Here is an 11,575-nt window from a genome sequence, read left to right as displayed (position 1 = left end):
TAGCCCTGGCTGTCCTGGAACTCACTCCAGGCTGGCCTCGAACTCAGAAATCCACCTGCCTCTGCCTCTGCCTCCCGAGTGTTGGGAATAAAGGCGTGTGCCACCACGCCCAGCACTTGATCTCCACTTTTTTATGAAGCCCAGGGTGATGCTAAACTCAGCTCTGCCCGGATACACCCAAGCAGTGGCCTTTGCAGGCTGCTCTCTGCCATGCACCTGTCCTTGCTTTCTCGCTCCCCTCCCAGGCACCTTGTCCTCCACATTCCCACAATTCCCAGGGGTAGTCACCTTCCACCTGAGCCCCTCATCTCATAAGCTCATCTAGGCTCAGGGTTTCAGTCAGGGTCAATGATTGTAGCCTTGGAGTCCCCATGACATAGGCTCCCCCTGGCTCCTCGGTGACCTGGGACAAACCGCTAACCCTCTCTGAACCTGGGCCTTTTTCATCTGGAAAACCGAGGCAAGCATTTCCCCTTCAGGGAAGAGAGCAGACTGATGCTGTCTGTGAAGTTCTTCACATAGAGCCTGGCAGAGAAACCGCTCAGTCCATGTTGGCAATCATTCCGATGCCCAAGTCCTTGCAGACGCTTCTCATACCCTTTGGCACAAACCCCGAGCCTGTAATGGCGGCCCCATGAGCTGGCTCCCCTGCTTCTTTGTGGTTTCTTCCTCCTCCACCAATGATTCATACTTCTTACACCTTTGCCCAGACTTAACCTCCCTGGAATGTTCTTTTTCTGAATCTGCATGTCCCTCCCCTCCCTACTTCTCTTGAATGTCTAGCAATCTTTTAAGCACCACATACATACACACACAGACACACACACACACAGACACAGACACACACACACAGACACACACATACACACACACACACACACAGTCACACACACACACACACACACACACAGACACATACACATCCCACACCCTCTCATTGTTACCTACTATTACAATCTTCAGACTTCCCATCTTTCTGACTTATCTTTTTGTGGCATTTATGAGACATGCTAGACTTTAATTATTGTTCTATTTTGTGGGTCTCATACTATAGCCCAGGCTGACCTCGAACTCTAGGCAATCCTTTTGCCTTCACTTCCTGAGTATTGAGATTACAGGTGTGAGTCACCACACCTGGCTTGATCTGTTTGCTTTGGTTGGAGTTTATTTGGGAGGCACATAGTAGGTGCTCAATAAAGATAAGTTGTCCAATGAAGACTCTCAGATTGAGCTGGCCATCATAGGAACAGGCCGCTGACCTCTCCTGCTTACTGGACCTTCCTGGGCTCCAAGTTCTGGGCAAGTGCTAGCCTATGGAGTGTTGGAAGGAAGAAAACCAAGCTGGATGTGAGGCCTATCCAGGCTGTGGCCCTGCTGGCAGGCCTTACCTGTGACCTGAGTGGGGGCGATCTCCACTGCACTTCGGGATGGGGGCAAGTCTGGCAGGAACCGGTGGAAGGTAGGTGGGGAGGGGCGAGAGATGAGCTCTGTGGGCAGAAGCAGGGGTTTTTCAGAAAGCAAGGCTCCTACCTCCCTCAGGCTACACCCACACAGTGCCCCTTTACAAGCACACACCTCCCAGTGGTTTAGCCCCTCCCCCCCTGCAGTGCCTTGCTCACCTGGGTAAGGCCTGGGAGGTGAGGTGGTGGTAGTGGGGTGGCTCTGCTGCACTGATCTCTCCTCACTCACTGGCTGTGGTTATAGTAATGTAAGCCCTCCTTGGTTCCTCTGTCTCCCCACCCCTCCACCTGGGCTCCCATACTCACTGGGTCCATGGTCACTCCTAAAAGAGAAGGTGGAATATTATTTATGTCAGAACAGGAGATCAAGCATCAAGGTGTATATAGGTAGGGTAGGTCTCAGAGTTCAAAAGGCATGCCTTTGGGTCAAGGCTCAAAGCTCAGATCCCGGGATTAGGGTACGTTTGCTTAGTAGCCATTGCCTAGAGCGTAGCAGTTAAGCCCCATCTGTACAGTGCCAGCCTAGGAGGGGATAGCTCACGTCAGATAGGGTGAGGGTGAGGGTGTCAGGGGTTAGAGCAATGGTTCTCAACCTTCCCAATGCCACCCCTTTTCTACAGTTCCTCATGTCATGACTCCCCAGCTGTAAAATTATCTAATTGCTACTTCATAACTGTAATTTAGCTACTGTTCTGAGTCCTAATGTAAATATGTGATAGGCAGGATAGCTGATATGTGACACCCCCCCCAGGGGTTCCAACCCACAAGTTTCGAACCACTGCCTTAGAAGGTTGGCCCCGTGAGTCTTATCTGTGGATCTGGAATCATTGGATCAAGTCAGACCTCTCTCTTCGTCTGTGTCCTCAAGGGGTGGTGCTCGGCTGGGGCTTTCGGGAAGCTGCTGGGGTTTGGGTGGCCCGTCGGGGTGCAGGAAGAGGGAGAAGTCGCTTTCCCCCTGGATGGTGAGCGTCTGGTGGGAGGTGAGGATATGGTATCCTTTCCCAGCAGGGCAGATCTCCTTGAAGGCTACTGTGGTCAAGATGCAGATGCCACAGCAAGTCAACTCCTGGACGGGTGCACAGCTCACCTTCCCATCCCGACATCACCCACGATGTGCCTCTGCCTCACCTGTACCATCTGCCGGACAGCGCTGGCACCGGGCACCCCAGGCTTTACCCACACTACAGCAGCAGAGCTGGCGGGTTAAGCGTGTGGTCAGAGGGTGCTGGCACTGATGTTCCGTGCTCACAAGGCGGAAACACAGGCTCTTCTCCTCTGGTTTGTCGGCTGCAGGGGTGGGAGTGGAGGGCAGGACCTGAGCATTGCTATGTCCCTCTGCCCAGTTGCTTCAGACACTGCTTCTCTGTTCTGTCAACCTTTTGATCTATATGTGGCACTGACCCCATGGGACTTGCTGAAACCTCTGTGACCACTGACTGCTGATTAGTGTTGCCTTGAATTTGCTCTTCTCACCAAACTCTGACTTCCTCTGACCTCAGGTCATGTGACTCATCACCGATTCTATCTGCTCTGGGTCTTGTCCTTTCTGCTATCAACCCTTAACCCTCCCTGACCTCTTGTGACCTCATGACTCTGCTTGAAGCTCTGCCCCTCCTATCCAGCTTTGTGAATCCACAGGACCAGGAGTCCCCAAGTCTCACCAATGCACTGTGTGCGCGAGGGACCCAAACTATGACCGGGCGGGCAGACACAGCGATAAGAGCCAGGGTTGTTGAGACAGTCACCATGGCGACACATGCCGGGCATCGCACATTCGTTGATGTCTGTGATAAACAGTTTGATTCTCGTAGCTGGGGCCATAACATGGCAGCAAGCTGCTCCACACACTTGAGAGTTCTGCTTTCCTCAGACCCTTTCTCTCCCACCTTGGGACACATCCATGACCACTGGCCCACCCTACAGTCCACAGGCTCTCCAACTGACCATACCCTGGCAGTGGGTGCTGTTGAGCCTCTTGTAGCCCTGGGGGCAGTCAGCACCCACCTCCCCACGTACAGGTCCGGGCTTCTGCACCCCTGTATCTGCAGAGAAAGGACAGATGCAATAGCAACAAGATGGGGGCAGGGAACACTAGGGTTCTGCAGGAGAGAAGAGAGGGCTCTGGGGAGGAGAGAGAGGATTTGATAGGTTCCTCACCAAGTTTGGGGGCGGAGCCTGCACTGGTGGGGGTGGGGAGATTCCCATAGCTGGGATGGGAGAAAGATAGCTGGATCACCCAGTGGGGGATACCACACTGAGCCAGGCACTCACACTGAAGCTGTGGGCACTTGTGACACTTGTTTTGTCCCCAGGCAGTACCGATGCTACCGCAGCAATCTTCCTGCTTGGTGAGGCCAGGCAAAGGGTTGCTGCCACACTAGAGGAAGGGATGTGGAGAGGAATCACCGAGTGCCCCGCCCCCACTTGCCTCCCTCCTGAGGCCTCTTTTCCTTTTTCCAGCCCCAACCTGTGACACTCAATTGTATGCGGTCATGATGTGACTCAGGTGACCCTGAAATAGAATGACTGTTCTTTTGGGATTGCGGTTTCACTCACAGGCTGCTTGGGCAATGTGTCCTGGAAGCAGCGGCCCAGTGGCTTTTGGGTGGGTGGCCTCGGGTGCGGGGGCTTGGGATGCGGCAGCAGGTGCTGGGAAGAGGCTGGGCCTTCAGCGTTCGGCCCCTCGATGCGGTGCACCTGAACGGAAGCTTCAGGAGGGTGATGGACACGCACGTTCACCACGGGGGGCGGAGCCTGCACTGGGGGGCGGGGCGCGGTGGCCTCAGGGCTGTCCCGCTCCTGGAGGGTCGCGGCGCTGAGCTCCTCCGGGGCCTGGCCCACGCCTTGATCCGACCACCCTTATTGCCCGCCCATTTAAGCACCCCCGGGTTGCCCGTCTCCTAGTACCTTCTGCCGAGATCTGTCCTGGCCCCAGGGGCACCAAGAAGGCTGCATGTTGTGCAGGAGGACCCTCCCCCGGCCCGGGAGGATCTGCGATCACCTGCACCGCGTAAATGGCATGTTTGCTAGCCATAGACTCTCCTTCTGGGACAAGGGGCGGCAGCGGGCCTGTGGACATGGCCCCAGTCCGGGCCAGGCCGGGGCCAGAACTCCCGGTGCTGGCTCCGGTTCCTGCAGCAGGCACCTGGCAGAAGCGCCCCGTGAAATCCGGGGGACACAGGCACTGGTTTCGGGAGGAGCACTGGCCACCGTTCATGCAGGGTAGAGGGCACACCACTGGGGAAAAGACAGGGGTCAGGACCTGGTTTCTCTTCAGGCCATCCTCACCCACGTCCTGGGCTCACTGAGCAGACCTCCTGACCACCCATTAGCTCTGCCCTAATTGGGAACCTGACTTTGATAACAGGTCCCACACATGAAAATGGCCTTCTGTAGGTCCCCCAAACCTTTCTCTCCAGGACCTGTGGAGTCTTAAGTTCCAGGCTTAACTCCTGGCCACATGCCCTTACATATCTGAGAACTTACTTCCCTGGCCCGTGCGTCTGGGCCTCATCTACGGTGGTAATATTTCCTTGAGTGAGTACTGTCTATACAGACACTCCAGTGTGGAACAGAGTGTGCAGAAGTGACAACCAAAGCTCTCCCCTTGGTTCAGGTCTCAACTTTCTCCCCTAGCTCATCCTCATCTCCTCCCTCCATCTTGCTACCTACCTTAGCTCATAGCTCAGCTGCCAACAACATGCCATGTCTAACCTCACCAGGACCTGGCCCAGGATACTGACAGAACTCAGGACCTCTGTCTACCTGGCCGTACCCCTGGGAATTCTTGACTGCTCAGCCACATGTAACAGACTCTAGAATCCCAATTGCAGTCTCTACAGTGTCCCCTAAGTCTATCTCTGTTTCTCCTTAGTGTCTTTACCCACCTGTCCACAATCTCAGCATGACTAGTTCTAGCAGAAAAGACCCCTACCCCCTTCACTCATCTTACTGTTCTACTCCCTGTCTGACATTTGAGGCCATGTTCCAGAACCTTCTTTGACTCCAACTCCCTCTGTTTGTCCCCTGCACACCCCTGCCTAGGGCCTACCTACCCACCTTTTATTGTGTGTCAGTATAGCCTATCCATCCCTATATTCCTGACTTCTTGCCAGTTGCTTCATGTCCTGATCTGACCATTCTGGGCCTAGTGTCTCTCCCAGAAAGGAGGTTTTCCTGTTCTCTACCCTCTGCCCAGCTTGGCTGGCACTTTCCCGAGTTGTAGTCATATTTGTCTTTTCCACTATAAAAGGCATTTTGGGGAGCAAAGCCTGGTGGTCCTCAGTGCTGTGTTCCAAAGGAGGTCCCTGAGTCCCAACCGCAGCCCCTCTCCTGCCTGTTCTAAGGCCACTTGCCATTCTGGGGAGGAAAGGTGGCTGTGTTGTTTTCCTGAACACTCACGGGTCAGCCCTAACTCATTCCTGATCATCAGGGTGGGCTAAGAGCATCCCAGACTAGCCTATCGCATCCTGTCAAGTCTCTGGAGACCAGGCCTCAAGGGCAACAGAGGTGTGTCCTGGGCCAGAGGGGGCAGAATCCTCTTCTTCCTGCTTTCCAGTGAGTCACCCATGGTGGTGAGAGTGTGACCTCTCAGTGACATCCTCCCACTGTGGCCCGGGCACTGAGCCTGGGGGATGTGGGCAGCATGGACAGAGACAGCAGCCTGCACAGGATGGCCAGGCAGGGGGCCCGAGAGGCCGGGCATGCATACACTCACATGCACAGTCATCCTGTCCTACACAGACTCCTTCTGACACAAATACTACAGGCTCACTGTGTAAACACTCCCAGACAGTGACTGTAGACACACACCCGAGACACACAGAACACCAAGTAATCACATCGTGCCATGCCAAAGCCTGTGCACGTGTACACACATGCGTGTGTATACACACACACACACAGAGCCCTCATGAGACCTGGGAAGCACACAGTGGGACTCCTTGGGACCGGAGCTGTGAGTGAACATAAGAATGTGTGAGAGGGGCTGTTTTCCTGGTACCATCCTGGGCACGGCCTAATTACCCTGTCCAGGAGGGTAATTACCACTGGGACACCTCCCCCCAGCCTAGCCCACAGGGCCCCAGGGGAGGAGTCTTGAGCACCAGGCCTTCTCTTTAGAGAGATGCTAAAGGAAGGGGTGGGCTCTAGGTTGACCAGGAGGCCCTCAGACTTGGTGTGGAGACAGTGAGGGTCTTTCAGATGTTTGGAACATATGAGTTATATAGGAAACAAACTAGCTGACTGAGGATCCAAAAATGACACCTCCCTCTCCCCCCATCAGGTCAGTGCCATTATTTAGTACCCTACTTCTTAGGCCTCAAAGCCTTTCCCCTCAGATTTTTCCAGTCCTGACTCTAGCTCCGCCTTCCTGAGAACACAGGTGTCTCCTTCCACCAGGCCAAACTTGAGACAGTTGAAAGATTTCTGTTTAGGGGCGAAATATTTACCCCCCTTCTGCGCGAATTCCTACCCTAGCTCTCATCTCTCCAACCCCTTGTACGCTCCCTCTTCGAACTGAGCACCTCCCAGGAAGTCTGTGTCATCCAGGACCCCAGCTTAAGCCTCAACCCTTACCCAGTACTTAAAAGCCCAGGCTGCCATACAGCCCCTCACTCTGTCTTCCAAGGACTGCAGCCTTTCATGAGCCCTAGCCCCAGATCCGCGATCGCTGTATCCCAGCTCCCCATCTCTTATCCCCAATGCTCTACTCTGTTTCCTGCCTGGTGCTGCTGCCTGCCCTTTCCTATGTCCCCAGCCAGAGCCCCCTGGCCCTCACCCACGCGGAAGCCAGAACCGGTGAGCGTGTCGGTGCTGTGGCCGTTCTCTCCGATGAGCGTCATGTTGGAGCCCTGCTGACAGCTGTCCCGACACTGGCCCTTCAGACAGGTTCGCTTGCAGATCACAGGCGCAAAGACCACCTTGAAGCGTTCGCGGGCCAGCGCCCCGCCCCCGCCTGTGCCCCGTTCGCCGGCCGGCCCCCCCTCGGCCCCGCCGCCCGGGCCCAGCAGCGCCAGCAGGAGTAGCGCCAGCAGCCCCGATGCCCCGGCCTGGCGCATCGCAGGGGCCAGGCCGCGGGCAGCCCCTCGGGGCCCGGGCATCCGGGGCCGCACGACCCTCGGAGATTGGAGGTCGAGTCCGAGCAGGGGATCGAGTGTTGGGAGCAGAGGGCAGAGCGGGGCGAGAAGCCAAGGGCAGGGAGGGGACAGCAGGAGCGGCCGGGATCCCCGTTGCGAGGGAGCGCGATGGAAGCTGCACTGAGGGTAGAGCGAAGAAACTTTCCTGGCCGGGAGAAACCCAGCCAGGCCCCGAACTGAGGCCGGAGCGAGGAGGCCGGAGCAAGTGGAGGCGGAGAGGAGGAGCGAGGGGAGAGGAAGGCCGGGCGGCCAGCCCGCTCCGCGCCTCCCCCTGGCCGGGCTTCTCTCCCGCGGCCGCCGGGAAGCAGGGAGCGCGCGGGGAGGACGCAGGGAGAAGTGAGCAGTTGTTTTGCCTGGCTGGAGCGCGCCGGCGGCGAAGGGGGCTGGGACGCTGGCCCGGGGCCAGGGAGACAATTTTTTTTTCCCTCCTCTCTTTTTCCTTCTGGTTCAAGCGTCTTTCGCTGCTGCCCGGGGAAGCGACGATGTGCGACAGGGAGGGCGCCGGTTGGAGTGGGGGCAGTCCCCTAGGTGCCCGCCCCGCGCAGGAACCCAGCTGGGTTCTTTCCAGAAGAATCCTCACCTGGGGACTCCGCCAGATTCCTCCGGGCGGGGTGCAGAGGCCTGTGCACACCTCCCCGCCCAACTACTTTCCCACCCGGTCAAAATGGGGAAACCGAGGCAGACGGGCCTGGCTTGGAGGACAGGAGGCCTGTTAACTTTTGCCCATTGGCCTTTGTACGTGTAGGGGTCCATGAAGTCATGGGTCCTTATGCCTGGAACTATCTTCTCTCGAAGGAAAAGATTTAAGCAGGAGAGAGCACCTTCTGGCCAGGGTTCCCTGAGGTCCTGGGGAGAACCCTGTGGGCTTCAGAAGAAGAGCAAAAAGAACAAAGCTAGAAACCTGGCTTCCCTGCCAATGCCCCCCCCCCCCGCCCCTTAGAGGACTTCCTGATGCCCACCCTGCCACCTCCCCCATTCCCCTCGTCTGGCCTGGCTGGCGGCGCTGGCTCTGGGCCTCAGACACTCTGGAATCGCCAAGGTCTGAGCTCAGGGCCTGGCCCCCTTCCCAGGCTAACAGCCGGAGAAGGGGAGTGCTACTTGAGTGCTCAGGGGGCTGGGGAGAAGCCCAGCAGGGCCCTGGGGCAGGGGTTGACAGGGGGTGGGGAAGGGTCTTGAATTTGCTCCAGGCTGGAGAAGAGCTAGACTTACTCACTGGTCTGAAAGGGGAGGCTGTGGATCTGGACAATACTGTGAGAACATGCCAGGAAGGCCCAGGATCCAGTGTCTGACTCAAAGAACTTAGTAGGGCTAGGGGTGACCAGGGGCAGAACCATGCCAAGTCTGGTTCATGCCAGGCCCTCTCCAGGGGAATGGGGGGGGGTGTAATTTGATGGGAAGAGGGGGTTGGGCTTGGCTTTAGGCACACCTTTCCAAAGAGCTAATGGTGTTTTACTTTAAGGCTGAGTTTATTTGGGGAGGCCATTTGATGAGTTCTGCTTGAATTGCTCAGTAGCTCAGGCGCTGTTCAGTCCAGCTGCAATGCTGGCAGGGGGTAACCTCTGTGTCCCAAGAGGATTCCTGGCTGCTAGGATCTAGGAGGACTTGTGAGGGGGACCCCCTCCCCCTGCTCTAGTAACACTGTTGCAGCAGTAACACTGAATACTTACCACCTGGCAGGAATGGTGCTGAATGGTTTTACATTCTTTTTTTTTTTTCCTTTGAACTGGTGTAAACCTGACCCTCCCCTGTCCAGAGTAGGCAGTGGCTCACCTTGGAACACAGCACGGTCAAACAGTCCAGGCTTGGAATCTCGAGCTCTCCAAGCCTTGGAATTCTTGCCCATGAAATGAGATCTAGTCACCCAACTGTGAAACGGGGCAAAAGCAGTGGTGGGCTGTGGGGGTCCGGGACAGCTTCTTTCCATAGTGAAGGGAAGTAATGAGGGGAGGAGCCTTGGGGCATGCTGGGAAGCTGAGAAAGGTGAAAAGGACTGCAATGAGTCTTGCAGAGGAAAGAGTGGGAAAACAAACAAACAAACCCCAAAACCAAAAACTGTCCTTTCCAAGTCAGAGGAAAAGGCAGGCAACAGGGAGGGCGGCGGAGGGCAGTGTAGCTGGGGTCTGAGTGGGCACGTAAGTCACTGTGAGGAATCTGGATCAGGGCAGATGAGGAGCTGCCCACCGCACCTCTTGGAGGGATGTGGCTGTTTGATTTGGGACTGTGGAAGGTAGCGCCACTGTGAAGTAGATGATACGGAGAAGCAGGTGATGTGGTCTCAGGGTTTGGCTTCATCCCCTGGCAGGTGAGAGAAAAAGACACGAGAGGGAATTACTATGAAAGCCCCTTTCAAGGCTTCTGAGCCCGTGACAGACTGGGAACATAGACTCATTCCTCAGCACACAGGGAACAGTTACTCTGTGGGAAAGGTGACTCAGTGGTTCAGGAAAAGGGCCCGTAGAAACAGGCAAGTTGCCATTCTTGTGTACCAGGGAGGAGAGAGAGTTATCCCAGAGACCCAGAAGGGGCATCAGAGTGACATAAAAGGAACTTGATGTGGAAAAGTCAAAAGGAATGTTCTAGAAGGAGTATATGACCAGTAGCATGTGTTGCTGTGAGTGGGAGTGGAGACAACCCTTGTCCTGGGCTGCTGCAGGGACTCAGGGACAGGAAAGAGCAGTGAGTCCCGCTTAGACCATCTGGCAGTGACCGTCCACAGATGTGATCTCTGGTAGACTCCTTAGGCTCTCAGGGCCTCAGCAAGGAGCGGCTGGTACCCTTCAGGCTGGTGAGTGAAGCAGGGTGGAGGGACCGTCTAGGAAAGACACCCCCTCCTGCTGTACTCGCAGACTAATATAATATTGGAGGGAAGACCTCACTCATCACCATTGAGGAGACTTTGAGAAAAGCCTTTATACGCCCAGGCTAACTGAAGAGAACCCTGGAGCTGAAGCTGCATGGGGGGAGGGGGGGCAACCCTTAGACAACTGTGGGCCCTCAACAGACACCTGAGCCCCTGCAGTTTGTCAGAAAGGAGCCCAAGCAACATGCTATCTCGAATCTCCTCCTGTTTCCAAGCAATGGATGCTATCTCTAATCTCCTGTTTCCAGTTTTGCTGATCCTGGCAGTACAGTAGTATGACCACCTAACGTGCTGCAGGGAGGTGGAGATTTGCAGGGTAAACTGAGGCAGCTGAACACACCTGGCCACTGTGCTCTACTGCCCTTTCCAGCCTTCTTGACAGCCACCCATAGCCACCATCTTCCTAGAAGGCAATTCTCCTGTAAGGCCAAGGAGACCATGGCCATTCCAGACCATTAAGGCAGGTCTTCCCCAGCTGTTCTTCCCCTGGTGTGTGCTGTCAGAGCTGCCTTTTATTTTTGTGTGTATGTATCTGTGTAGTTCTGTATATGGGAGGGGAACATGTGTGTGTGTGTGTGTGTGTGTGTGTGTATTCACTTGCCAGTGGAGACCAGAGATCAACTTCAGGTTTTTATTTTTGTTTAGAAATACTTCTTAGAAATACTGGAGAGATGGCTCAGTGGTTAAGAGCACTGACTACTCTTCCAAAGGTCCTGAGTTCAAATCCCAGCAACCACATGGTGGCTCACAACCATCTGTAATGGGATCTGATGCTCTCTTCTGGAGTGTCTGAAGACAGCTACAGTGTACTTATATATAAAATAAATGAATAAATCTTTTTTTTTTTTAAAAAAAGAAATACTTCTTTCAGGGACTGGAGACATGGCTCAGAAGTTAAGAGACCCCGGTTCAATTCCCAGCACCCATATCACAGCTCACAACTGTCTTTAACTTCAGTCCCAAAAGATCAGATGTCCATTTCTGGCCTCAGTGGGCACTGCATGCATGTAGTGCACAGACATACTTGCAAATAAAACACTAATACACATAAAATATTTTTATTTAAATAATAATTGTATTTATTTTTTTATTTTTATTTTTATTATTTTTTTTTTTTT

At 54.9% G+C, this 11,575-nt stretch overlaps 1 protein-coding gene across 6 annotated transcripts in view; it reads right to left on the bottom strand.

Moving 5' to 3' along the window:
• The window catches only part of Ltbp3 (latent transforming growth factor beta binding protein 3), a 16,744-nt gene extending 8,287 nt beyond the window's left edge, over nt 1-8,457 (bottom strand). For 2 of the 6 annotated variants that reach the window (XM_029543595.1, XM_029543666.1), the window contains exons 1-12: nt 7,240-8,100; nt 6,380-6,415; nt 4,368-4,697; nt 4,017-4,219; nt 3,732-3,837; nt 3,410-3,502; nt 3,122-3,244; nt 2,589-2,747; nt 2,304-2,489; nt 1,767-1,783; nt 1,620-1,692; nt 1,389-1,487 (exon numbers count right to left, since the gene is read on the bottom strand). In XM_029543595.1, coding sequence (XP_029399455.1) covers nt 1,389-1,487; nt 1,620-1,692; nt 1,767-1,783; nt 2,304-2,489; nt 2,589-2,747; nt 3,122-3,244; nt 3,410-3,502; nt 3,732-3,837; nt 4,017-4,219; nt 4,368-4,697; nt 6,380-6,415; nt 7,240-7,561 — 1,747 coding nt within the window. In that variant the 5' untranslated portion in view covers nt 7,562-8,100. Of the gene's footprint in view, nt 1-1,388; nt 1,488-1,619; nt 1,693-1,766; nt 1,784-2,303; nt 2,490-2,588; nt 2,748-3,121; nt 3,245-3,409; nt 3,503-3,731; nt 3,838-4,016; nt 4,220-4,367; nt 4,698-6,379; nt 6,416-7,239 lie in introns of all 6 variants that reach the window. The other 4 variants (XM_029543690.1, XM_029543637.1, XM_029543616.1 and 1 more) reach the window with 4 other exon arrangements.
• Between the last annotated feature and the right edge of the window lie 3,118 nt (nt 8,458-11,575).

This window comes from Mus pahari, chromosome 1 (assembly GCF_900095145.1).
Source record: "Mus pahari chromosome 1, PAHARI_EIJ_v1.1, whole genome shotgun sequence".
Lineage (NCBI taxonomy): Eukaryota > Metazoa > Chordata > Mammalia > Rodentia > Muridae > Mus > Mus pahari.
The sequence above is the reverse complement of the archived record's forward strand: the minus strand, read 5'-3'. Positions and strand labels throughout refer to the sequence as shown.